Source organism: Oncorhynchus mykiss, chromosome 22 (assembly GCF_013265735.2).
Source record: "Oncorhynchus mykiss isolate Arlee chromosome 22, USDA_OmykA_1.1, whole genome shotgun sequence".
NCBI lineage: Eukaryota > Metazoa > Chordata > Actinopteri > Salmoniformes > Salmonidae > Oncorhynchus > Oncorhynchus mykiss.
The window spans coordinates 31,087,919-31,113,560 of NC_048586.1; the positions used below are offsets into that span (position 1 = coordinate 31,087,919).

The 25,642-nt window shown below is 42.4% G+C and overlaps 1 protein-coding gene across 12 annotated transcripts in view; it reads left to right on the forward strand.

Moving 5' to 3' along the window:
* The first annotated feature begins 1,096 nt into the window (after positions 1-1,096).
* Positions 1,097-25,642, forward strand: part of LOC110501750 (mitogen-activated protein kinase kinase kinase kinase 4) — a 98,384-nt gene continuing 73,838 nt past the window's right edge. For 4 of the 12 annotated variants that reach the window (XM_021579511.2, XM_021579507.2, XM_036959110.1 and 1 more), the window contains exons 1-2: positions 2,358-2,755; positions 3,063-3,128. In XM_021579511.2, coding sequence (XP_021435186.2) covers positions 2,699-2,755; positions 3,063-3,128 — 123 coding nt within the window. In that variant the 5' untranslated portion in view covers positions 2,358-2,698. Of the gene's footprint in view, positions 1,211-2,341; positions 2,756-3,062; positions 3,129-25,642 lie in introns of those variants that run through there. The other 8 variants (XM_021579512.2, XM_021579510.2, XM_021579513.2 and 5 more) reach the window with 5 other exon arrangements.

A 25,642-nucleotide genomic window follows, 5' to 3' on the forward strand; every position in this document is an offset into this window, starting at 1 on the left:
TTTCTCATGGTTAGAGTCCTTTAGGTGCCTTTCAGCAAACTCATAGGGGGCTGTTATGTGTCTTTTACTGAGGAGTGGCTTCCGCCTGGCTACACTACCATAAATGCCTGATTGGTGGAGTGCTGCAGAGATGGTTGTCCTTCTGGAAGGTTCTCCTATCTCCACAGGGGAACTCTGGAGCTCTGTCAGAGTGACTATCGGTGTCATGCGTAGGTGTAATAGGTGGCAGGGAAGTCAGGCGCAGGAGAGTCAAATGGAGTGAAAAATTTAGTCTTTTAATAAAGTCCACGGAGTATGCTCCATAACACTAAATGTACATAAACACACAAACATGGGTACGAGGACCCGACGCGCACCTATACAACAATCACACTACACTGACAATAAAACAATCTGACAAAGACATGAGGGGAAACAGAGGGTTAAATACACAACAGGTAATGAATGGGATTGAAAACAGGTGTGTGGGAAGACAAGACAAAACCAATGGAAAATGAAAAAAGGATCAATGATGGCTAGAAGACCGGTCACGTCGAACGCCGAGCACCGCCCGAACAAGGAGAGGCAACGACTTCGGTAGAAGTCGTGACAATCGGGTTCTTGGTCACCTCCCTGACCAAGGCCTTTCTCCCCCGATTGCTCAGTTTGGCCGGGCGGCCAGCTCTAGAGACTTGGTGTTTCCAAACTACTTCAATTTAAGAATGCCACTGTGTTCTTGGGGACCTTAAATGCTGCAGAAATGTTTTGATACCCTTCCCCCAGATCTGTGCCTCGACACGATCCTGTCTCGGAGCTCTACGGACAATTCCTTTGACCTCATGGCTTGGTTTTTGCTCTGACATGCACTGTCAAATGTGGGACCTTATATAAACAGGTGTGTGCCTTTCCAAATCATGTCCAATCAATTGAATTTACCACAGGATGATCAATGGAAACAGGATGCACCTGAGCTCAATTTTTATTTTTAATAAATTTGCTAACATTTCTAAAAAACAGTTTTCACTTTGTCATCATGGGGTTTTGTGAGTAGATTGATGAAGATAAAAAAAAAAATCAATTTTAGAATAAGACTGTAACGTAACAAAATGTGGAAAAAGTGAAGGGCTCTGAATACTTTCCGAATGCATTGTACATACTTCCAACTGTCATATATTTCTTCTCACAGTCCAGGGCCTCAGCGGCCCGCTCAGACAATACCCAGCAGTCAGACGTAAGTACAGCAGTAAATGATGTACATGTCCTATTTCTGGCAGCTAGAAGAACTGTGACATTGCCACATTGTAAAGACAGCTGTGGCCGTGAGAAATGTGGAACCATTTTAACGATGGCAGCAAGATAAACACATTTACAAACTTTAGTACTGTGATGTTGATGGTGGGACAGCAAGTCTAACCTAGTTGTTCAGCAGCAATGACTGCTGCTATATACAGGATAATGTGGGGCCTTCATGGGCCTGTCTTAGTTGAGTCATGGGGCATGGGTAGGGAACTGATCCCCACAAAGAGCACCTTGCTTTGGGACACAGCCTGGACAAACAGCCTGCTCACTGACATTTCAGCCATTGCGTATGACATGAAAAGAGTTTGCAAAAAAGTATGCTGTTATTCAGTGGTGTAGGAAGCAATGGGATAGAACCCAACAACAATACCAGGTTTGACAGCAGTGGTGAAATATTTATCACTGCTTCTATTTCACATGCTCTTATTAACTCTTCATCTGATATAGAGAGCTGGAGGTTGGCGACATTCACCAGGTTATTGTGATGCCTACAGCATAGGCCTCAGAGAAAGATGGAGGGTGTTTTCATAGATTTATAAAGAAGGTTTGTCCATGTTGGTTAAGTCAATGTTTTGAGAGGATGTATTGATTCAGTACGATCTGCAGTTTAGCTGATCTACCACTGTAAACATTGTCTGCACTAAGGCTACAAAACTTTCTTTTTATGAATTACAGGCTATTTGTCATTGTTAAGGACTAATGAGTTAACTGACCGAAAGCCTTATCTAACATTTTGGTTACACCTTACAGTAATATAATAAACAGTTTATTTATCCATCATAAACATGAACAAATCCAAAAGGTGACACTGATCTCTACTTCAATCCCTCTCCCACCCATACAATTGGATTAACATACACAGGGTCAAATAAAGAGTGTGTACTTGCATGGATGTGGTTTTATGAAGACTACAGGAAAACAATGCTCAAAAAGTCAATATTATAAGTTTAGCAGCAGGGCACATAAATTCAGCATGTTTGGATTCATTTCTGATGGGGGAGCTCTTCACTATTATTCTCTCCATCCACTCCCCCCCGCACCTGCAGCGTTTTTCTCTCGGTCTATCTGTCTCTCAGACACCGACTGATTCTGCTTCCCGTGTTGGTGAGGCTTTACAGTGGAGTGAGTGGGAGAGCGAGAACGAGAGATAAAGCTCTTAAATTGAATTGAGAGCGAGAGAGGGGTAGGGCGGAGAATTGAGAGAAGCAAGCTCACTGCCAACTGTGGTAGCGCAATATGGAGTAATCGCGTCCGTTCGAGAACGACGGGAGTAGTTTACAAAGAAAACCCCGCTTTGGATCGACATTACATTAGCAAGGAATAAGATAACAATTTCAATTATGAGATTACGGCATTGCATATAGACAATTGACTTGAAGAGACTAAAATAGACGTTGCAATTTCTATGTATTATTGAAAAATGGCGAACGAGTCTCCAGCTAAAAGTCTAGTGGACATAGACCTTGCCTCTTTGCGGGTGAGTGCAATGCATGTTATGCGGATTTGTGTTATTTGCTGTTCAAATCCTTGTATTGTAATTTTATTGACGCCACCATGGGATAAACCCTGGTAAAATGTGTCACATAGTATGTGTTGTTCTTATTGTGTATACCGTTAGATGGCTGAGTTCCTATCATTCTTTTGTTTGCAATGCTCTGGGATGTAAGGCAATTCGGTCGCAACCACCTGATTTAACGTTTTGTAACGTGACCCATACTAAACCATCCCTCTCTCACAAACAGTTATTTGGTAAATGTTAACCATTTGATAATTTAATTTTATAGGACCCAGCTGGTATTTTCGAACTGGTGGAAGTGGTCGGCAATGGTACCTATGGACAAGTATACAAGGTTTGTTTGGATTTTCATATTCCATATAGGCTATATACTCAAAATAGGCGGAAACTAGCTCAAACATGTATTTTTCTCCCTGCTCAAGAGAAACTGCAATTATAGACCGTTGGACCAGTGCGGTCTGGATTAGTAATGCGCTGAGATGTAAAGGCCAACCTATATAACTGTTCCTTTTATTTTCTTTACGATTTTTTCGTGTGTTTAATTGTGTTAGGACTTACCAACTGTTCGTTTATTTATCCGTCAACAACATGTAAGCCAAACCAGACCCTCATTTTCCTGCCAATGCTTAGGCTATCATACGTGCCTGACAAACTTCTCCCGTTGCGCTACTGGGTGTGCACGGTTGCGCATTCTAGTTAGGCCTACTGTATACTCAGATCCGATGCCGTGATAGGCAAATTGACATGCCACTGTAATAACAGTCGACTAGCTCAGCATGGGATTCGATGTGTAGGAGATTGCGCCTACAGTATCCAGCTACCGTCACCCCTTCCCCATGTCACTGGAGAGTGGTAAGAGCAGCCTACCTACATCACATCCTGTTGTTTTGAAGCTGCTGTTACCTTGTAGAAAGAGAGAATATGTCCAGACTTGTTCAGAATAGACGACTTGCATCACCCTGTTGTCGCCTGATTATATTGGTCACATGGATTCTAATAGAAGACTATTAGACCTGGGTCAAATAAATTGGTTGAAAAATAGCCAATTTGATAATGATTTAGCTTGCCTGGTCACATATGCAATGGGATAGTCTCAAAAGTGCCAACTCAAAGCCAAATAAATTGCACTATATAGATTATGTATTTGACATATGTAATTAATTACATAAACTTATTTGACATAAAACCATCTGTAAAACTAACATTTGGACAAATGAGTCCTCCGTGGGTGGAAACACCCCAACAAACATGGATTCACAGTGTACGCTACTACACCCTACTGTACAATGATCGGGCTGACCAGGACTGGATCAGTGCAGATCACACAGGGGCCTAGTGATGAACTGAGTCAGTCGATATACAGTGATCAAAGCTGACCTCCATCAGCTTTACATAGCTGTTCCGTAGGGTATGATAGAAACATGTAATAATCAGAGGACATGTCAGAGGTCCAGAGTGAGGATACACAGTGGTGTGTATTCATTGATGCCAACGGAAGCCAGGTGTCCCAAAAATGTTTATTTCGTCTCTCAAAAATGTTCTAGAGGCTGAATGTATCTCACCGGAGAAAGCATCCCTCTGTATCAGTATGTTTTTTTTTAACAGGTAAGTTGACTGAGAACACTCATTTACAGCAACGACCTGGGGAACAGTTACAGTGGTGAGGGATGAATGAGCCAATTGGAAGCTGGGGATGATTAGGTTACCATGATGGTATGAAGGTCAGATTGGGAATTTAGCCAGAACACCGGGGTTAACACCCCTACTCTTACATTAAATGCCATGGGATCTTTAGCAACCACAGAGAGTCAGTCCACCATTTAACACCCCATCTGAAAGACAGCACCCTACACAGGGTAATAGGATATTTTTTTAGACCAGAGGAAAGGGTGCCTCCTACTGGCCCTCCAACACCACTTCCAGCAGTACCTGGTCTCCCATCCAGGGACCAACCCTGCTTCGCTTCAGAAGCAAACCAGCAGTGGGATGCAGGGTGGTATGGTGCTGGCAAAGCTTATCTGTGTAGCGTATCTATCTGATGTCTGGTCAGAAAGAGTGTGCCATTGTTGCCGCCCATAGCATTGAATGCATGGGAAGCCAGCGAGCATTTGGCTTCCCTTGATTCAAATAATAGCCAATTAGCGTTGAGCTAAACTGAGTGAGCTCAGCTGTGAATGGTTCTGGCGCACCCCAAAAAATTATCAAGGGAAACCAGTTTGGGTTTGGCTTCAGACCAATCATAAGCCAAATGTCATTATTGACAGAAAACAAAAATTAATTTGTTGCATTTCATTGTTGTCCTCTGGTGGCTAGCTGGCTAAAATCGTCTCTTTCCTAAATTAGCCATGGAAGGAGATAGGGATTTGGACTTGTGGTTTTACTTAATTCTCCGTACTGGCTAATGATTATAATGACGATTCTGATCAACCGTAAACTCATACATTGTCCCCCTGGTCTGAGAGGATGGAAGATCAACATGTAGCTAAATATAGTATGCTAATGTTAGCTAGCTGGCCTGGCACATCGTTGCCCATGAAAGGAAGTTAGTCTAGTGAGCAAGTATTTTAGCCAGGTAGTCTAGGACAAAAAAATAAAAAATACGTGTACTGTATGACCGAGTGATTGACCGTTTAGGCAACATGAAAGAGGAGGATGGTATTGGCATTTCTCTACAAGTAGAGTGAGTCAACATGTTTTTTCTACTTACACACACACAGAGAAATCAGTGCCATGGACAGCCACATCATATTTAACTTACGTTGATGGGACTAAATCGTTTTTGCTATCTTTTAGTTGTCATTGTATTAGACTAAGCATAGGTGATTTAGATGTCGAAATGGTGCTGGAATAGTGGAAGCAGCTCCCGTTTTCTTTGCGACTTGCGGTAACTCCATGGTTCTAAATCAATAGTTGATTAGTAGTCTGAAAATTTGTCATAAACATTACTTTGCTTGACCATGCCTAGGGCATGTAACTGTTTGTTACATGCAATATGTTTTGTGGACTTCACCGGACAGATGTTGCTCTCCAGTTTTATGCTGAAAGAAATTTGTGGTTGAATTTATTCTGCCACTGTTTTCTTATTGTCTCGGCCTTTAGGCCTATATTTCACGGTGTCCAGGCATATGAACTAACAGGTTATAGAGCAAACAAAGCAATTATCACAACACAGGTTGTAATATGCCTTTTCTTCTGCATTGGCTTCACCGGTGATTTTACCCACACATCGCTAGATACAGGCCCTTCCTCTCTCCAGGAATCCACAGAATGTCAACATCAAGATACAACCAAGAGTTTTCTGTAGTGTGTCATTATCTTGATTCTGTCTAAAACCATCCACTCTGCATTTGGGTGTGTGCTGACAGGTTGTCTTCCTTTTAGGGACTGTAGCAGATATTCTCTGTACATAAATCTAAAAACATACATTCTGTAGCAGCCATTTTCTCTTGAGAGCAGATGATACCCTTGGCTGAATCAACTTGTTTTATATGAAATCATTTCACCATGAGTAGCTAGCTACAATGTCTTCTTAGATCTGGGGACTGGCACATAAACAATTTGCTATATATAAATAACCGGGCGTAAAGAAATGTCACATCAAATCATATTGTTTAGGGACTGCCAACGTCATGAAGGCTGCCGGTGGATTAAGCCTACTCTGTCATTAAAATAGAGAGTTTCCCATATCCCACATTCATTTAGTGCCTCAGTCTTAGTGTGTTTGGGGTTTGCATATGTTTTGATCCACAGCTGTTTGTGTTAGGATCTGCATGTGTATATTCGAACTACAGCCCTTTTTGATTGGCCATCATATTCAGACGTGCTAATGGCAGCTGTGTGCCTTTTTTGTAGCTATGTGGACAGCAGCTGTTGTGGTGGGGAGAGAGATATCCCTCAGATTACACAGACCCACAAAGAAAACAAATTAAATTTTGATAAACTCCCATGTCTATTAGGTGAAATACCACAGTGTGCAATCACAGCAGGAATATTTGTGACCTTTTGCCACAAGAAAAGGGCAACCAGTGAAGCACAAACTACACTGAGTATGCAACACATTAAGAAAATGACAGACAGTCCAGGTGAAAGCTATGATGATCCCTTATTGATGTCACTTGTTAAATTCACTTCAGTGTAGATGAAGGGGAGGAGACAGGTTAAATAAGGTTTTTTTAAAGTCTTGAGACAATTGAGACATGGATTGTGTATGTGTGCCATTCATAGGGTGAATGGGCAAGACAAAAGATTTAAGTGCCTTTGAAAGGGATATGGAAGTAGGTGCCAGGCACACCAGTTTGTGTCAAGAACTGCAACGCTGATGGGTTTTTCATGCTGACTAGTTTCTTGTGTGTATCAACAATGGTCCACCACCCAAAGGACATCCAGCCAACTTGACACAGAGAGAGAGAATCTCATAATCAAAGGTGTTTTTGTTTAGAGGGTAAGACCCAGCAGGAGTTGTAATGGGCCATTCTGCATGCATGTCTCACACCCTCTAGTCCTAAAAACATCTTACGCACACTGTCAGTCAATGAGTAAGTAGCATTTCCCCCGTGGGGGTACATTTTTTAAACCCAATTATAAACCCTCATAATAACTGTCTAGTCCATTCTACAACTGGTCAACGGTTCAGTTAATTCTAGTTAGTCTGACATGGTTATTTTCAAGGAACTTGATATTGTTTGCTTGGTCATCAGCTTTGCTGTAGAGAGCTGGTGGATGTTAGTCAGGCGTGAGGAAGTAGGAAAATGGCAGAAGTCATCATGGAATGACGAGAAGTTGGTGGCTTGAGCGGTGTACTGTGTATACCGGGGTATTTGGAAATAGCCACGGGATGGTTATTCAATACCGTTGACATTATTTCTTTGAAGTTTTTCAATACATTTCAATACATCTTTTTTTCCCAACTTGTGCAATGGATATAGGAGATAAAATAGATTGCGTTCTCATTTCACCCGTCACATTATTTTACATTATGAAGCTTACGTAGTTACCCAGAACAGTTGAGCCAGTCAGGTGTTTGTAAATAGCACAACGGGAGAAATCGGGAGCAAGTGAGTCCAGCTCTGTATTGACAGTGTTGTGTTTTATATTGAAAGTCAAGTGTTTTTTTGCTTCTATAGAGTGATCAGGGATGTGCAACTATAGTTTTCCTTAACAGAAAATACATTAGTGCAACACATTCAGAAAATGTATTAATTTTCATCAGATGACAACAGAAGTGTAACGCTATTTGACTGCCAGCCACACAAGTAAATGAGCGTACAATGAAAAAGCAAGGTCTTTTTTGCGAAACGATGCATTGCCGTCATATTTCTAATGTTTAGGCCTGTCATATAAAGAATGTAGCCAGGCATGTTTCCTAATGTTTTGCTTAAAGTTAATCTTGCATTTTACTAGAGAAAAATGGTATGGCTTCACTGAGAGGAGAAAAGTAGCTACACATCAGTCAGAGTGCTGTCAGCTGATAGAATGCCGTTCGTGAATTCTCATCTGAGTTTAGAAGTGCAACTGAAGCACAACTGTACCAAGCTGATAAACAGTAAATCCCGGGGTGACAGAAAATGACGATATGAAAATCTGGATACCGCCAAACCCCACACTGTTTGATGCAATGTCAATCTGAAGTTCCATTTTGGACACAGAGAAAGATGTCGAATGAGTCTGATTGCTTATTTGAGCTGGCTCAAACGCATTAAGAAGCAAAGAAATTCCACAAATTAACTTTTAACAAGGCACACCTGTTTAATTGAAATGCACTCCACCACCTCCTTCTCCATCTGCCCTAGGTCTACAAGAGATGAGAGAGGACAACGATGAGAGAGCGAGTGAGGAACAGGGTTATGGTCCATTGTGGGAGGTGTGATGCGGTGCAGTGTCCATGTAGTTTGTAGTGGGCACCTACACTTACTTACAGTAGCTTAAACGTACTAGAAGCCTGGCAAGAAGTAAGGCCTGGTTTTTCACCTGACTTTCATTTCCATTCTCTGCTGATTCAAACCATCATCCCTGCTGGAAAGTGTAAATTTAACACTGGATTGCTGCTTCTCACAGTAATGTCAGGCACACCAGTCCATGGCATTAGCTACCACCTAATTAAAACACTGTTTGTGGTTAACACCTAGTTTCCCCTCATTACCTGCCCCAGGTGTAGATCCTTCATAAACATACCGACATTCTACCCAGATGAAGTCACTGCTACTGCATACTGAAACGCTGGCTCGACTCTCCCTAACCAGTTTAATAGAGAGACTGCAGTTGTCCTTTCCTTCCCAGAGCCCGGCCACCCAAGCACAGGGGCTCTGCCTAATGCTTAGCCCCCTGGCAGCTTGCTATGAAAGGTGGAAAAAACTGAAAACATACAGCGATCCACCTCTCTCCTCTGCCTCTCAGCCACGCATGTCTAATTGGCAGCTTATGGCCATGATGTGACTGGGTGGCAACTTTACCCCCTCGTTTAGATCTTGTCCATTTACCTCCTCCCCCCTTTTAACTTGTCCCCCTGATTATTATTATTATTATTTATTTTTGAATTTTTACCCCTTTTTCTCCCCAATTTCGTGGTATCCAATTGTTGTAGTAGCTACTATCTTGTCTCATCGCTACAACTCCCGTACGGGCTCGGGAGAGACGAAGGTTGAAAGTCATGCGTCCTCCGATACACAACCCACGACGCTAGGCCAATTGTGCGTCGCCCCACGGACCTCCCGGTCGCGGCCGGTTACGACAGAGCCTGGGCGCGAACCCAGGGACTCTGATGGCACAGCTGGCGCTGCAGTACAGCGCCCTTAACCACTGCGCCACCCGGGAGGCCCCGTCCCCCTGATTATTAAGCTAGCGTTGGTTCTTCCAGCTAGCCCCCAGTACACCATGCCCACCCACCCCTCCCCCAGATGATAGGAAAATTAAGACGCAGTGAAGGGAGTTGAGACCTGATCAATAAGGGCTAAGCGTTGTTCTTCGCTTGCGTGCCTCCAACAAAATAAAATCATCACAAGCACCAGCTGCTTGTTTGTCCTGATCGCCTTCAGACTCATCAATTTCCAAACCATAAGCATCTTTATGTCCCCTGTGAAGAGACAGATTGTTATACAATGCACTCAGTATGTGTTCATGCTCTGTTATAGGGCGGCCCAATGACTAATACATTCAGACAATGGTGTAAATAGACAGCCATTCTAGCTCCCAGAGACTGACAGCACTGATCTTTTTGAGTGCTTTTCTGTGAAAACACTATTTCCTGTGTGTGGGTTTGACAGCTCACTGGATACTTTCTTCACAGATACAACTTTGAAGTCCACAATGCTATTTTGCAAGGCTTGCATTGTTTCATTGGGTCTGAAGAAGACATTACAGTATTATGTCTATGTAGTGTGTAGAGAAGAAGTGTGCTCTGCTGGCTTTTAGGTCTTTCAAAATGGGGCTGCAGCTCTACCCTTAAAGAGGGTTAGCTAGACATGCAGGAGTCTTTTCCGAGTTATTCTATCTAAACCAAGAAGGAGACCAGTAGATGGCTGTGAGTCATAGGTCTACACAGGAATGCACACACGTCCATGTCACTGTCAGTTCATCAGTCATGCGTGTTCGATGTGTCCTGTGGTGTGGGGTAGTAGGTTTAGCTTAGTCAGATGTCGCTCTCCTTCTCCCCCTCTCTCTCTTTCTTCCTCTTTCATGCTCTCTCGCTCGCCTGGCTGTATTGATTCTAAAAAGAGTTGTCTGTTAAACACAGAGAGCCTGGTGCTAACTAGCCTCACATACAACAGCTCCTTCATTCTGCTATCTATTTCTGACCTCCTTCTGACTGATAAGGCCTAGAGAAGGCCTCTCTGTTCCACATCAAAATGTCCGCCGTGGCCTGCCAGCTGCCATCAGATCCGTGTGTACCAGACAGACAGAAGAGCAACTGTGAGCAGGTGGGCTCTGGAGAAACCCCACAATGCTACACTCTGCCAGAGGGGTTCAGACACAAGAAGATAGTATGACTGTCTTATGTATTCTGTCTATTAGTGAAGTCAATCAAGCAAGGTCCGATGAATGGTGGTACTAGCAGTTTAGGATGAGAGACATTGTCTTGTGGCTTCTGGCTGCAAGACATTCACTAGCTCTTAGGTATATGTCTTCAGGTTCTGTGTCTTGAAAGGTCTAATTCGGTATGCTGTTTGTTCTTAATGACAGTTGTGGCTTGTCTGAGCCTTTAGGGTTTAGCATACTACTGTATGGGAGGCCATCTGGACTGGGTATAGGGGATATAAGGATGGGGGGAGGCAGGCTGAGGCACTCTGTCTGATCTGTGTGGGCACAAGGTTTTAGGTAGAGATTGGGGAATGTAGCATAAAAAGAAGACAAAATACAGCAGGTGTCCATTGGAATAGGTTATACCACTCTCAGTAGTGAGACTGTTGGTATATCTGGCTGTATTCACTTTAGTTTAGGGGTATCAAACATATGGCCTGCAGGCCAGTGGTTTGAGTAAATAAAGAACTCTATACTTTAAAATGACTAAAACCAAATTCAAACTGTGTAAAAAGGATAATGCACCTGCAGTCATTCAGTTTATGTCCAGCTCGCTAATAATCACCTAAATGACATCTGGAGAGTCAGGGAACATCAGAAAAAAGGACTATCTTTTGCAAATTTTGATGGCGAGGAAGTTTCAGTGTGGCCTTCCGGCCCTCATTGAAGACCGGATGCGGCCCCTGAAACAAAATGTGTTTGACATCCCTGCTGTAATGTTGTACCTCACTCTTTGTTTTAATGGCTTTTTGTATTGCATAAAAGTTGTATCTCCTCCAAACACATTTCTGACCATGGCCCTATTGTCTTCCATTTCGGTTTAACCTTAAATATATCTATCAGTGTGTTTTTATTTATACAAAGTTTTTAATTTGTCTTATTTTGTAGTTTTCCTTCCCTTAAACTCCCCCCACTTCCCACACACACTCACTTAACACACTATCATGGAATCTCCATATGTCCCTGATTCTTATCATGGCCGTTTTTCTTCATTGGGGGCTGCCTCTTTCCTTTCATCCCCTTCCCCTCCACTTTCAGGGCCAGGCAGCTGGTTAGACTGACTGACTGACTGGCTGGTTGAACTGAATGACTGTGGGCCTCATTAAGGTTGTTTTAATCTGACTCACAACACTTGAGTGCTGCCCAAGTCACCTGACTAGAACACAGGTCACCTGACTAGAACCTAGGCCTGTGATTGGAGCAGAACACCAGAGCACTTCCTCCTGTAGCTGGGCAGACTCTCTAAACTCCCGAGAGAATGTGTGCTTCAAACGCACATATGCACACAAAGATACGTCCTCATAATCTATCTAACACATACATACTTCCACACACTGATGGAGATTCAGAGTTGAACCCAGATGTGCTACCTGTCCCAGACCTGCTGTTTTCAACTCTCTAGAGACAGCAGGAGCAGTAGAGATACTCTAAATGATCGGCTATGAAAAGCCAACTGACATTTATTCCTGAGGTGCTGACCTGTTGCACCCTCGACAACCACTGTGATTATTATTATTATATGAACATTTGAACATTGTGGCCATGTTCTGTTATAATCTCCACCCGGCACAGCCAGAAGAAGACTGGCCACCCCTCATAGCCTGGTTCCTCTCTAGGTTTCTTCCTAGGTTCTGGCCTTTTTAGGGAGTTTTTTCCTAGCCACCGTGCTTCTACACCTGCATTGCTTGCTGTTTGGGGTTTTAGGCTGGGTTTCTGTACAGCACTTTGAGATATCAGCTGACGTAAGAAGGGCTTTATAAATAAATTTGAACACTGAAACTCTTTCGCATGCACTGACTGTACACATACACAGGCTTGTGTTGAGACACTGAATTTCACTTTCTCTCCCCCGTATCACATTTAAATGATTTGAATACCCTGAGTAGCACACGCATACAGTACCAGTCAAAAGTTTGGACACACCTACTCATTCAAGGGTTTTTCTTTATTTCTACAATGTTCTATATTGTAGAATAATAGTGATGATATCAAAACTATTAAATGGCACATGGAATCATGTAACCAAAAAAGTGGTAAACAAATCAAAATATATTTTATATTTGAGATTCTTTAAAGTAGCCACCCTTTGCCTTCATGACAGCTTTACACACTCTTGGCATTCTCTCAACCAGCTTCATGAGGAATGCTCTTCCAACAGTCTTGAAGGAGTTCCCACATATGCTGAGCACTTGTTGGCTGCTTTTCCTTCACTCTTCAGTCAAACTCATCCAAACCATCTCAATTGGGTTGAGGTCAGTTGATTGTGGAGGCCAGGTCATCTGATGCAGCACTCCATCACTCTCCATCTTGGTCAAATAGCCCTTACAGTGGTTCCTCCTTTAAAAGTTGTGAGCTTACGCCGCGGGATTTAGAGGTAATTTGTAGTTTAGTAAGGTACCCTGCGTCACCACTTCATTGCTCCACTGATTATGCTTTTGGGGCCTACTGTGTGTCTAACTGACAATGAATGGGCGACATACCCCTAAATAGAAACTGATAATGGTGCACGACTTCAGTATTACTTACTAAAACTGTTGTTACACTAAGGTTTTTATTATTTTATGTTGTTAGGATTATTTTCCTCTTACTGTATTCCACTCCCAACCAGTCACATTGTACAGCGCCTGAGTCGGTCTAAGACACTGCATAGCAGTGCAAGCTGTGTTGCTACAGATGCTGTTTCAGTGTCCGTGCCGGCCTCGACTGGGAGACCCATGAGATGGCTGTAGGTTTTTGGTTTCTCTCCCACTAAAAACAGAAATAAATAATTCTAAATAACAAACTGGCTTTTTTTTTTTTTTTTTTTTTTACAAATTAGTAACAATGTCTCACACCATGTTCAAGAATGGCCATTTTCTCACTCATTTTACGTTATTTGAAAACAAAATTATCTCCAAAATATTTAAGGGGCGTTACACTAATAATAGCGCTGACTAGGGAAACATTCTCGCTGTTCTGTTTTTAGTGCCAGTCTGCACGTTCAGACTAAAACAATGTAACTAATAATGGCATCTTTATGCATTCATTAATACAATAATGATACAAATACTGATGTTTATTTAGTTATGGATCCATAACGAATAACTATGGGAATAAATATCACTGAATTACAGAAATATCCCCCAATCCTCTATATGTAATTATTGGTGCAGAGTCATGTCATATTTTGTTATATACTGTAGGCCTACCGTAAGCGTCACGAGTCTCACTAGTGTTGAGTAATGTGCTGTTAAAAGTGGTGTAGGTCTTATTTATTTATAGAGCACATTGAAGTTAGATGCAATAGAATTTTAGCACCGTTCCGCGCTGCTCTGAGACGAGCTTGGGGACTGGTCTTGATACATCAATGAGATTTTATTTTCACTGTATCCCCATTTGGGTATTGGTTAGACTAGATTAGAAAATGATGGTGTAGAAATGTAATGCTCTTATTGCAACCTTTATTTAACTAGGCAAGTCAGTTTAAGAACAAATTCTTATTTTCAAGGACAGCCTACTCCTTCCTCCTCTTCGGGGAATTGAACCCTGGTCTCCCGCAGGAAACTGTTTTCTTTAGCTAAATAGCCCAGTACTGTACTCCCGACTGTCACGTTGTACAGCGCCATAGTTTCCGTTCCATCCTAATGGAAATCCAGAGGGTTTTTAATTTTCCTTGGACAAGAAACACCATAATACTAATCAAATTAATCACAAACTAAAATTACTAAAAGTAATTGGAAAGGTAGATACAAATTATTTGTGACATTGTGGTTACAATAAAGAATGTAAACAAGGTGCTGTGTTTTTATTTATGGTAGTGATGGACAGCTGGTGGCATTTTGAAAACAGGTTATCAAACACATGTTGCCAGATTAGCAGGACAATAGACTCTTTATAGCCCTGCTACTGTAGGTGTGAACATCCCCCTACCTGCAATGTATTCGATGCTTAAGTACTCTGAAGTGTTACATTTCCAACTCAAAACAGCAGTACATTATTTCTTCATCAACATCTTAATGCTTTGGTTAATAAAATAGTGATAAAAATAGTCTTTCAAACTGTTGATGTTTATTTAGTTATGGATCCATAACGAATTACTATGGAAATAAATATCACTGAATTACAGAAATATTGGAACAAAGTTGTCTAATGAAGGTAAACAAATTGTTGCTTACTGGAAAATACTCTTTCAAACACACGGTCACGTTGTACAGCACCATTATGGATATTAGCAGAGCTATATTTTGGCCTTTATGGGAGGCTCACAATTGGCCCAGCGTTTCTCTCCCTCTAAAATCAGAAATAAATGTTTTTGCCTTTACAAATATTATTTTGGCCTTTATTCCGATTGCAATAACCTCCAAAATATCATTATATATTATCAAGTTGATGACAGTCATATAGCCGGCACCTACATAAAGCTGAGGGACTCACTCATTCATGGCTTTGGATCAAAATAAATACATACCAACATTCTTTCTGATAGTCTTTAATAAATAAATGTCTTAGTTATCCTGACCTGGACACCATGTACAGTATTATAATAGTCCATTATGGGCTATTAGCGGGACAATATACCTTTACCAACACCTCTCTGTATTTTGATTCTTTGCTCCGGAGTGGATGGGCGTTGCTACAGATGCAGGTTCGGTACCCGTGCCGGCCGCCAACGGGAGACCCATGAGGTGGCTTTTGGTTTTAATTTAGAATCCTCCAATCCTCTGTATGTAATTATTGGTGGAGAGTCATGTAATTTTTTATTGTGGGTATTAGACTTTTGGCTATTAGAATCATTTAGAATCATGTAGTAACCAAAAACGTGTTAAACAAATCTAAATATATTTGAGATTCTTCAAAGTAGCCACCCTTTGCCTTGGTGTATAGTGAAAGCCTTGTCTCATTGTTGTTGTGGATGCAGCCGTGGGCATTTTGACACCAGGCACGAGAAGGGCAGCCTCTTTCTCTCTCCTCCTCCTCTCCTCTGTCTGTGCCAACTCTTTGCTCTGAGCTGGAAGACTCATTAGCAAGGTGTTCTACATGCCAACACTGCCCTTAACAAGAGAGAAAGAACTGCTGCAATCCTCTCCCGCCAGCCAGCTTATATACAGCACTGGGACCCCTTCCCAAGGGTACTGCTAAGGTATTGAACTGACTTCACAAAGACCTTCCCCCTCTCTCCTCTCTCTCCACAAAAGCCTTGCAGTTCCGACTAAGTTTGTCTCTGTTGCACAGGTGGTGGGGGTGTATTCATTGAGGGGAAGTGAGTGGTAGGTTAGGGGGTTGCGGTACAGTTGTCATGGCGATGAGTTGCCATGGGTTCTGGACAGTATGGTACTTCATTTAAACTCTGGTTCCCTGTTGTGGTGCACTGTTGTCTCCAAGGTAGGTGTGTGTGTGTGCATGAAGGGTCATCTGTTTCTTGTTCCACACAGCGATTCTCAGTGTAGTGAAAGTCAGGCATTAACTGACTTGGTGACCTGTAACTACCTCTCCACCCACTTCCCCAAAAACAAAAGCACACTTTCACCACATACTGCAGGGCAAGTCCAGACAAAGAGGTGGGCTAGCACCTGCTCCCCTCGTCTCTCTCTCGCTGCAGGTAAGCCCATCTGATGCCTGTCATGCTCAGCCCCTATCAGTTTCATGTGGAGCAGGGCCATACCCTGAAGAAACAGGGAGGTAGAGGGGTTTAGGCAGGTCTTTAATTGCTGGGCTCAGGACCAGCTGGCAGAGGATGGGAGGGGAGGAGAGAGCCCTGGGTGGTGTAATAGAGAGAAGATGGACCAGGGTATTTTTGGATAGAAGTGTGTTACTGGTGGTGAATCCCTAGCTCTACTGAATGAATGGCCATGAAGGTGCCCCAAGACTTCTGTCTTTCTGGCTGTTAGTTTTCACCTATTTCTCTGGCTCTCTCTGATCCCGTCTGTCTCTTGCACTCTTTCTTTCTAAATCCCCCATCCCCATTTCTCTCTCCCTTCCCTCCTCCCTTTATTCTCTCATCCCTACATAGAGTTAGCTGTGCCACGTGTGTAAGTTATGTGCCAGACAGTGGTGGGTTAAGGCTGAGAGTGAGCGTCCTGCCTTAAATCACTTGGCCTACTTCTGCACTGCACTCAGCTCAGGGACTGACTGGTGTGTGCTTTAGGGATGGGCATTTGACATTTTTAAAACTATTTTTAGAACACAAGGCCCACACTGGGAAAAAAAAATGTGTGCATTTATCTATATGCCAACAGTGCGCAATAATTCCTAATTTGTCATAACCATTACAGATATAAAATCCTAATTGCTAAATTGCCATACATGTACAGTTGAAGTCAGAAGTTTACATACATTTAGGTTGGAGTCATTAAAACTCGTTTTTCAACCAATCCACAAATTTCTTGTTAACAAACTATAGTTTTGGTAAGTTGCATAGGACATCTACTTTGTGCAAGGCACAAGTAATTTTTCCAACAATTGTTTACAGACAGATTATTTCCCTTAAGATTCACTGTATCACAATTCTAGTGGGTCAGAAGTTTACATACACTAAGTTGACTGTGCCTTTAAACAACTTGGAAAACTCCACAAAATTATGTAATGGCTTTAGGAGCTTCTGATAGGCTAATTGACCATTTGATTAAATTGGAGGTGTACCTGTGGATGTATTTCAAGGCCTACCTTCAAACTCAGTGCTTCTTTGCTTGACATCATGGGAAAATCAAAGGATTTCAGCCAATACCTCAGAAGAAAAGTTGTAGACCTCCACAAGTCTGGTTCATCCCTGGGAGCATTTTCCAAATGCCTGAAGGTACCACGTTCATCTGTACAAACAATAGTATGCAAGTATAAACACCATGGGACCATGCATCCATCATACTGCTCAGGAAGGAGACGTGTTTTGTCTCCTAGAGATGAACGTACTTTGGTGCGAAAAGTGCAAATCAATCCCAAAACAACAGCAAAGGACCTTGTGAAGATGCTGGAGGCAACAGGTACAAAAGTATCTATATCCACAGTAAAACGAGCCCTATATCAACATAACCTGAAAGGCCGCTCAGCAATGAAGAAGCCACTGCTCCAAAACCACCATAAAAAAGCCAGACTACGGTTTGCAACTGCACATGGGGACAAAGATGATACTTTTTGGAGAAATGTCCTCTGGTCTGATAAAACAAAAATAGAACTGTTTGTCCATAATGACCATGGTTATGTTTGGAGGAAAAGTGGGAGGCTTGCAAGCCGAAGAACACCATCCCAACGGTGAAGCACAGGGGTGGCAGCATCATGTTGTGGGGTGGCAGCATCATGTTGTGGGGTGGCAGCATCATGTTGTGGGGGTGCTTTGCTGCAGGAGGGACTGGTGCACTATAGAACATTTGCGGGCAGAACTGAAAAAGCGTGTGCGAACAAGGAGGCCTACAAACCTGACTCGGTTACACCAGCTCTGTCAGGAGGAATGGGCCAAAATTCACCCAACTTTTTGTGGGAAGCTTGTGGAAGGCTACCAAAAACGTTTGACCCAAGTTAAACAATTTAAAGGCTATGCTACCAAAAACTAATTGAGTGTATGTAAACTTCTGACCCACTGGGAATGTGATGAAAGAAATAAAAGCAGAAATAAATAATTCTCTCTACTATACATTTCACATTCTTAAAATAAAGTGGTGATCCTAACTGACCTTAAACAGGGAATCTTAACAGGGATTAAATGTCAGGAATTGTGAAAAACTGAGTTTAAATGTATTTGGCTAAGGTGTATGTAAACTTCCGTCTTCAACTGTATGTACTGTATATTCAGTCAATGAAAAACACAATGCCTTTTCAAGATGAATTTATCTAATCCGTAATATCAACTGGTTATATTATATCATGGAACACAATCTTCAGAAAGGCAGTAACCTCAGCAGTGGAGCTTGCTTGTAGAGGCCTTTCGCTGTGCAATGGCATAGCCTTGTTTTGTTAATTAACAGACAACACGCTGTTATTTCCCTAGCCCTTATCACATTCAGACCCACCTATTTTGTGGTAAAAACATGATGTAATATAGAACAGAATATTTTTTCAAATTACAAAAAGTTGCAAGTGTGAAGTGACACACGTCTGGAACAGTTATTCTCAAAGAGTGATCATTTGAAACTAGGCTCAATTGGGCAAGTTGAAATAAAAACATTTCTGGGTTACAAATCAAAATTTGTCTTTTCGCTATACAGAGGTTTGATCTAGATTATTCCGGCATCTTATTTTTTTATGGTCTGAGTGAATGCCTACCTCCTCATGCCTTTTGCACACACTGTATATAGACTTTCTTTTTTCTACTGTGTCATTGACTTGTTTTATTGTGTTATTGTTTACTCCATGTGTAACTCTGTTGTTTGTGTCACACGGCTTTGCTTTATCTTGGCCAGGTCGCAGTTGCAAATGAGAACTTATTCTCAACTAGCCTACCTGGTTAAATAAAGGTGAAAAAAAATAAATGAACAACTCCACATTGAACAGTGCATGGTGATGAATCACAGCCAGGAAATCTGTTTGATGAGAAGGACTATGCTTAATGATTCTGATGAAAATACACTCTTTGTCAAACTAATGTTTTAGCATATGTTCAGTGTGGAACCCGTCTAGCGAGCCTAGGCTAACCAATTGTAAGTGGCATTAGCAGTTCGCAAAGTAGCATACCCATCCCTAATCTGCGTGCGTGCATGGCACACATATTTGTAGGTCAGACTCTGACAAGAAGACATACGGACAGACTGACAGTGCATGTCTTCAGAATGACATGATACAAGCTATCATATTGTGTGTGCACATACATTAGGTGTGTCACGTGATGTCGTGTGAGAAGGTGACTTTATCTCGTTGGTATTGACTTGAGGTGTTAGAAGAAACTCTTCAGATGACCAACTGTGTTAGCTGATGTTATTCATTAGTTCACTTTTTCCACACACACACCGCCTATGAATGAGGGAAAATCAGACCCCAGATTGTGGCACTAAAGGGTGGGTCAGGGATGTTACTCAACAACAGTAATGCATCACAGTAAATATTCTGTTCATCACTTTGGTGTGTGTGTGTGTGTGTGTGTCAAGTGGAAAAAGCATCAATGGAAGTCAACAACAGTACACAACACATAAATGCCTTGGATGCACGGAAGATCTGTGTACTCATAAAACTCTCCCTCTCTCTCTCTTCCTCCCTCTCTTTCATCATCACTCCTAGGGCTGGGGATGAGGCGATATGTATTGTGCCTATAGGATATGCATTGCGTCTCCCGATTCTATATGTACTGAGAATTTATTGCAATTTGATGTTCCAAACATTTAGCTCACTATATATCTTCTGCAGAAATACGAGAGAGCATGAGAAAACAAGTTTTGATCAGTCAGGGAAATAACTGCTGAAAACATGTTGGCTCACTTTTAAAAGAGAACAAGGAATGAAAAATACTGGAGTTTTGGTACCAGTACAGCCGACTAGCCCTAGCTAACGCTACCTATAGTAGTAAAAAATATGATGCATGTATGAAATATATACAGTGCCTTGCGAAAGTATTCGGCCCCCTTGAAATTTGCGACATTTTGCCACATTTCAGGCTTCAAACATAAAGATATAAAACTGTATTTTTTTGTGAAGAATCAACAACAAGTGGGACACAATCATGAAGTGGAACGACATTTATTGGATATTTCAAACTTTAACAAATCAAAAACTGAAAAATTGGGCGTGCAAAATTATTCAGCCCCCTTAAGTTAATACTTTGTAGCGCCACCTTTTGCTGCGATTACAGCTGTAAGTCGCTTGGGGTATGTCTCTATCAGTTTTGCACATCGAGAGACTGACATTTTTTCCCATTCCTCCTTGCAAAACAGCTCGAGCTCAGTGAGGTTGGATGGAGAGCATTTGTGAACAGCAGTTTTCAGTTCTTTCCACAGATTCTCGATTGGATTCAGGTCTGGACTTTGACTTGGCCATTCCAACACCTGGATATGTTTATTTTTGAACCATTCCATTGTAGATTTTGCTTTATGTTTTGGATCATTGTCTTGTTGGAAGACAAATCTCCGTCCCAGTCTCAGGTCTTTTGCAGACTCCATCAGGTTTTCTTCCAGAATGGTCCTGTATTTGGCTCCATCCATCTTCCCATCAATTTTAACCATCTTCCCTGTCCCTGCTGAAGAAAAGCAGGCCCAAACCATGATGCTGCCACCACCATGTTTGACAGTGGGGATGGTGTGTTCAGCTGTGTTGCTTTTACGCCAAACATAACGTTTTGCATTGTTGCCAAAAAGTTCCATTTTGGTTTCATCTGACCAGAGCACCTTCTTCCACATGTTTGGTGTGTCTCCCAGGTGGCTTGTGGCAAACTTTAAACAACACTTTTTATGGATATCTTTAAGAAATGGCTTTCTTCTTGCCACTCTTCCATAAAGGCCAGATTTGTGCAATATACGACTGATTGTTGTCCTATGGACAGAGTCTCCCACCTCAGCTGTAGATCTCTGCAGTTCATCCAGAGTGATCATGGGCCTCTTGGCTGCATCTCTGATCAGTCTTCTCCTTGTATGAGCTGAAAGTTTAGAGGGACGGCCAGGTCTTGGTAGATTTGCAGTGGTCTGATACTCCTTCCTTGTGTTCCTTGTTCTTCATGATGCTCTCTGCGCTTTTAACGGACCTCTGAGACTATCACAGTGCAGGTGCATTTATACGGAGACTTGATTACACACAGGTGGATTGTATTTATCATCATTAGTCATTTAGGTCAACATTGGATCATTCAGAGATCCTCACTGAACTTCTGGAGAGAGTTTGCTGCACTGAAAGTAAAGGGGCTGAATAATTTTGCACGCCCAATTTTTCAGTTTTTGATTTGTTCAAAAAGTTTGAAATATCCAATAAATGTCGTTCCACTTCATGATTGTGTCCCACTTGTTGTTGATTCTTCACAAAAAAATACAGTTTTATATCTTTATGTTTGAAGCCTGAAATGTGGCAAAAGGTCGCAAAGTTCAAGGGGGCCGAATACTTTCGCAAGGCACTGTATATATAACAAATCGATACTTGGAGTCAAATATCAATATAATATTCTCCAAAAATATTGTGATATGTAACTGTATCAATGTTTTCCCCATCACTACTACCTCCCTTCCCCCTCTTCCTACTTGGTAAATATCTCACTCTCTCTGTGAAGGCCTCATTCTTTTTTTTATTATCATGGCATCGCTGCGCTGTAATCATTTTATAATTGTCTCTCCCTCCCTCTTTCTCACTCTCTTTTTCTTCCTGACTAACACCCACCATCCCCTCCATATGATTAAAACAAGCCCTTGGCAACCATGGTCCCATGGCAACTTGTGAGGCAGACAGGTATAGCTGCTATATTAGGCCGCTCCCCTGAGTGACGTGAGAGAGTGACTGAGCAGGTGAATCAGTTGATCTGTGTCAGGCCCAGTAGGAAAGTGTTAATGGCTTCAGTGGTGTTAATGGCTTCAGTGGTGTTAATGGCAAAGTCTTGCCGAGGTCTATCTCTCTCCTGAGTGCTGTTGTGCACAGTTGCTTTGGGACAATTTATGAGCTCGGGCCTCCCAAGCCCACAGTGCTTTATAGGGGAGTTTGTTTTTGTACCGGCAGTGGTCCATTGCTGAGAATCAGGTCACGCCCCCTAAAAACCACAATAATGTAATATTCTGGCGAGGCAGTAACAGATTGCGTAAAATAAAGCTATTTATCATGTCGTGCTGAATTGGCTCCTATTCTGTCTGCTCTCCTGCTGACTAGTGCTAATGCTGTCCTTAAAAACACCTTCCAACCACCAATCTGTTTTACCATCAGCAGTTTTCTTCTTCCCTTCCATACCATTATAATCACAGCCAAACTTCTCTCTCCTTGTGGACTGTAGTGCAGGCCTATTTTAAGGAAGGATTTGTTATTTTCTTCTGTCATCTCGTGCAAAGCATTCTGTGAGGATAAAGCATAGGGGGGCATCATAATGGAGAACAGATAGATGGAGGAGGGGGAATTGAGGACAGACCGAGGCTGATGAGGATGCAAGGGAGAGGCAAGTTTACCTTAACAGAACCCTACGACAGGGTTTACAGACTGTTGCATCGATGGGCATATGGTTAAATGTTTTATTTTTCCCTCTCTCCCTTTTTCTTCTCCCATCTCTCTATTGTCTTCTCTATCCTCTATTGTAATCCCCTCTCTCGTTCTCCTAGCCCTAGCCATCTAAATAAATGATCCCCTGTTTTCTGGATGTGTAGCCTAAATGACAGAAGGTTTTGTCAGACCAGATGCAGGAGGCTGGGAGCTCATTAACCCCAGCACTGCTGGTATCTGGCAAACTGGTACGTGAAGGGTTAAACTGCTCTCTCTGTCTGCCTCTCCTCTCGCTGTGGATTAACAGCTATTTTTGTAGTGCAGCAGGGCTGCTATGTGGGTTAGTATGTGTTTCAGGCAGAGGCAGGGGGCTACAGTCATATGTGATCTGGTTAGTGGTTCAGTGTGAGGCCTCCACGGCGCTAGGCTAGCCCAGGAATCAGGGTTTTGCGCTAACAGCCCTTCACAGCTGTGTGCTCAGTTTAACGTTCAATTCCATCTTTCTGCTGAGTTCTCCAACCACGATGACACGCATACGGTCTCTCATAGGCGTACACACTATTAATACACAGGCATATTTTGTTTTAGTACACACACAAACAAACACACACACACACACTAGAGGTGGTATGATAAACTGAAAAGTATCGACAATGACCATGCGATCACTTATTACAGGCATTTTGCTGATATCGTTCATTACGATAAGAAATGTGAAGTTCGACATGAAATAAGGTTGATAATCTGGGAGATTGTTATTGGGACAATTGATGGCTCCAACCATCTAACTAGTTGTTTAAAGGATAAATAAACAAAACTGTGGTGCAGATTAATGTTCTATTTATCGTTGTTGCATCAACTCAAGCAATTTACCGCAATATGGATTTTTGTCCATATCGCCCAGCTCTCTCTCTCATTTATTTATTTATTTATTTATTTATTTATATATATATATATATATATATATAAAAATGGATAATTTGTGTGATTTTGTTGTCAGCACATTCAACTATGTAAAGAAAAAAGTATTTAATAAGAATATTTCATTCATTCAGATCTAGGATGTGTTATTTTAGTGTTCCCTGTATTTTTTTGAGCAGTGTATATATATACATTTTTCTTTACATAGTTGAATGTGCTGACAACAAAATCACACAAATCATCAATGGAAATCAAATGTATAAACCCATGGAGGTCTGGATTTGGAGTCACACGCAAAATTAAAGTGGAAAACCACACTACAGGCTGATCCAACTTTGATGTAATGTCCTTAAAACAAGTCAAAATGAGGCTCAGTAGTGTGTGTGGCCTCCATGTGCCTGTATGACCTCCCTACAACGCCTGGGCATGCTCCTGATGAGGTGGCGGATGGTCTCCTGAGGGATCTCCTCCCAGACCTGGACTAAAGTATCCGTCAACTCCTGGACAGTCTGTGGTGCAACGTGGCAATGGTGGATGGAGCGAGACATGATGTCCCAGATGTGCTCAATTGGATTCAGGGGAACGGGCGGGCCAGTCCATAGCATCAATGCCTTCCTCTTGCAGGAACTGCTGACACACTCCAGCCACATGAGGTCTAGCATTGTCTTGCATTAGGAGGAACCAAGGGCCAACCCACCAGCATATGGTCTCACAAGGGGTCTGAGGATCTCATCTTGGTACCTAATGGCAGTCAGGCTACCTCTGGCGAGCACATGGAGGGCTGTGCGGCCCCCCCCAAAGAAATGCCACCCCACACCATGACTGACCCACCGCCAAACCGGTCATACTGGAGGATGTTGCAGGCAGCAGAACGTTTTCCACGGCATCTCCAGACTGTCACGTCTGTCACGTGCTCAGTGTGAACCTGCTTTCATCTGTGAAGAGCACAGGGCGCCAGTGGCAAATTTGCCAATCTTGGTGTTCTCTGGTAAATGAAAAACGTCATGCACGGTATTGGGCTGTAAGCACAAGCCCCACCTGTGGATGTCGGGCCCTCATACCACCCTCATGGAGTCTGTTTCTGACCATTTGAGCAGACACATGCACATTTGTGGCCTGCTGGAGGTCATTTTGCAGGGCTCTGTCAGTGCTCCTCCTGCTCCTCCTTGCACAAAGGCAGAGGTAGCGTTCCTGATGCTGGGTTGTTGCCCTCCTACGGCCTCCTCCACGTCTCCTGATGTACTGGCCTGTCTCCTGGTAGCGCCTCCATGCTCTGGACACTACGCTGACAGACACAGCAAACCTTCTTGCCACAGCTCGCATTGATGTGCCATCCTGGATGAGCTGCACTACCTGAGCCACTTGTGTGGGTTGTAGACTCCGTCTCATGCAACCACTAGAGTGAATTCAAAAGCAGCATTCAAAAGTGACCAAAACATCAGCCAGGAAGCATAGGAACTGAGAAGTAGTCTGTGGTTCCCACCTGCAGAACCACTCCTTTATTGGGGATGTCTTGCTAATTGTCTATAATTTCCACCTGTTGTCTATTCCATTTGCACAACAGCATGTGAAATTTATTGTCAGTGTTGCTTCCTAAGTGGACAGTTTGATTTCACAGAAGTGTGATTGACTTGGAGTTACATTGTGTTGTTTAAGTGTTCCCTTTATTTTTTTGAGCAGTGTATATACACACACACAGACTGAAAGAACCCTTGCACTGCGTACCTGTTTACAGAAGGAAGAAGCCGGTGGAGCTCTGCTCCTTGATTAGGGGTCTGAATAGTGGACAAAATGCTGTCTGCTATAATTAGCCTTGGATTGTGCGTTTTATTATGATTGGTGATATGATTAGTATTA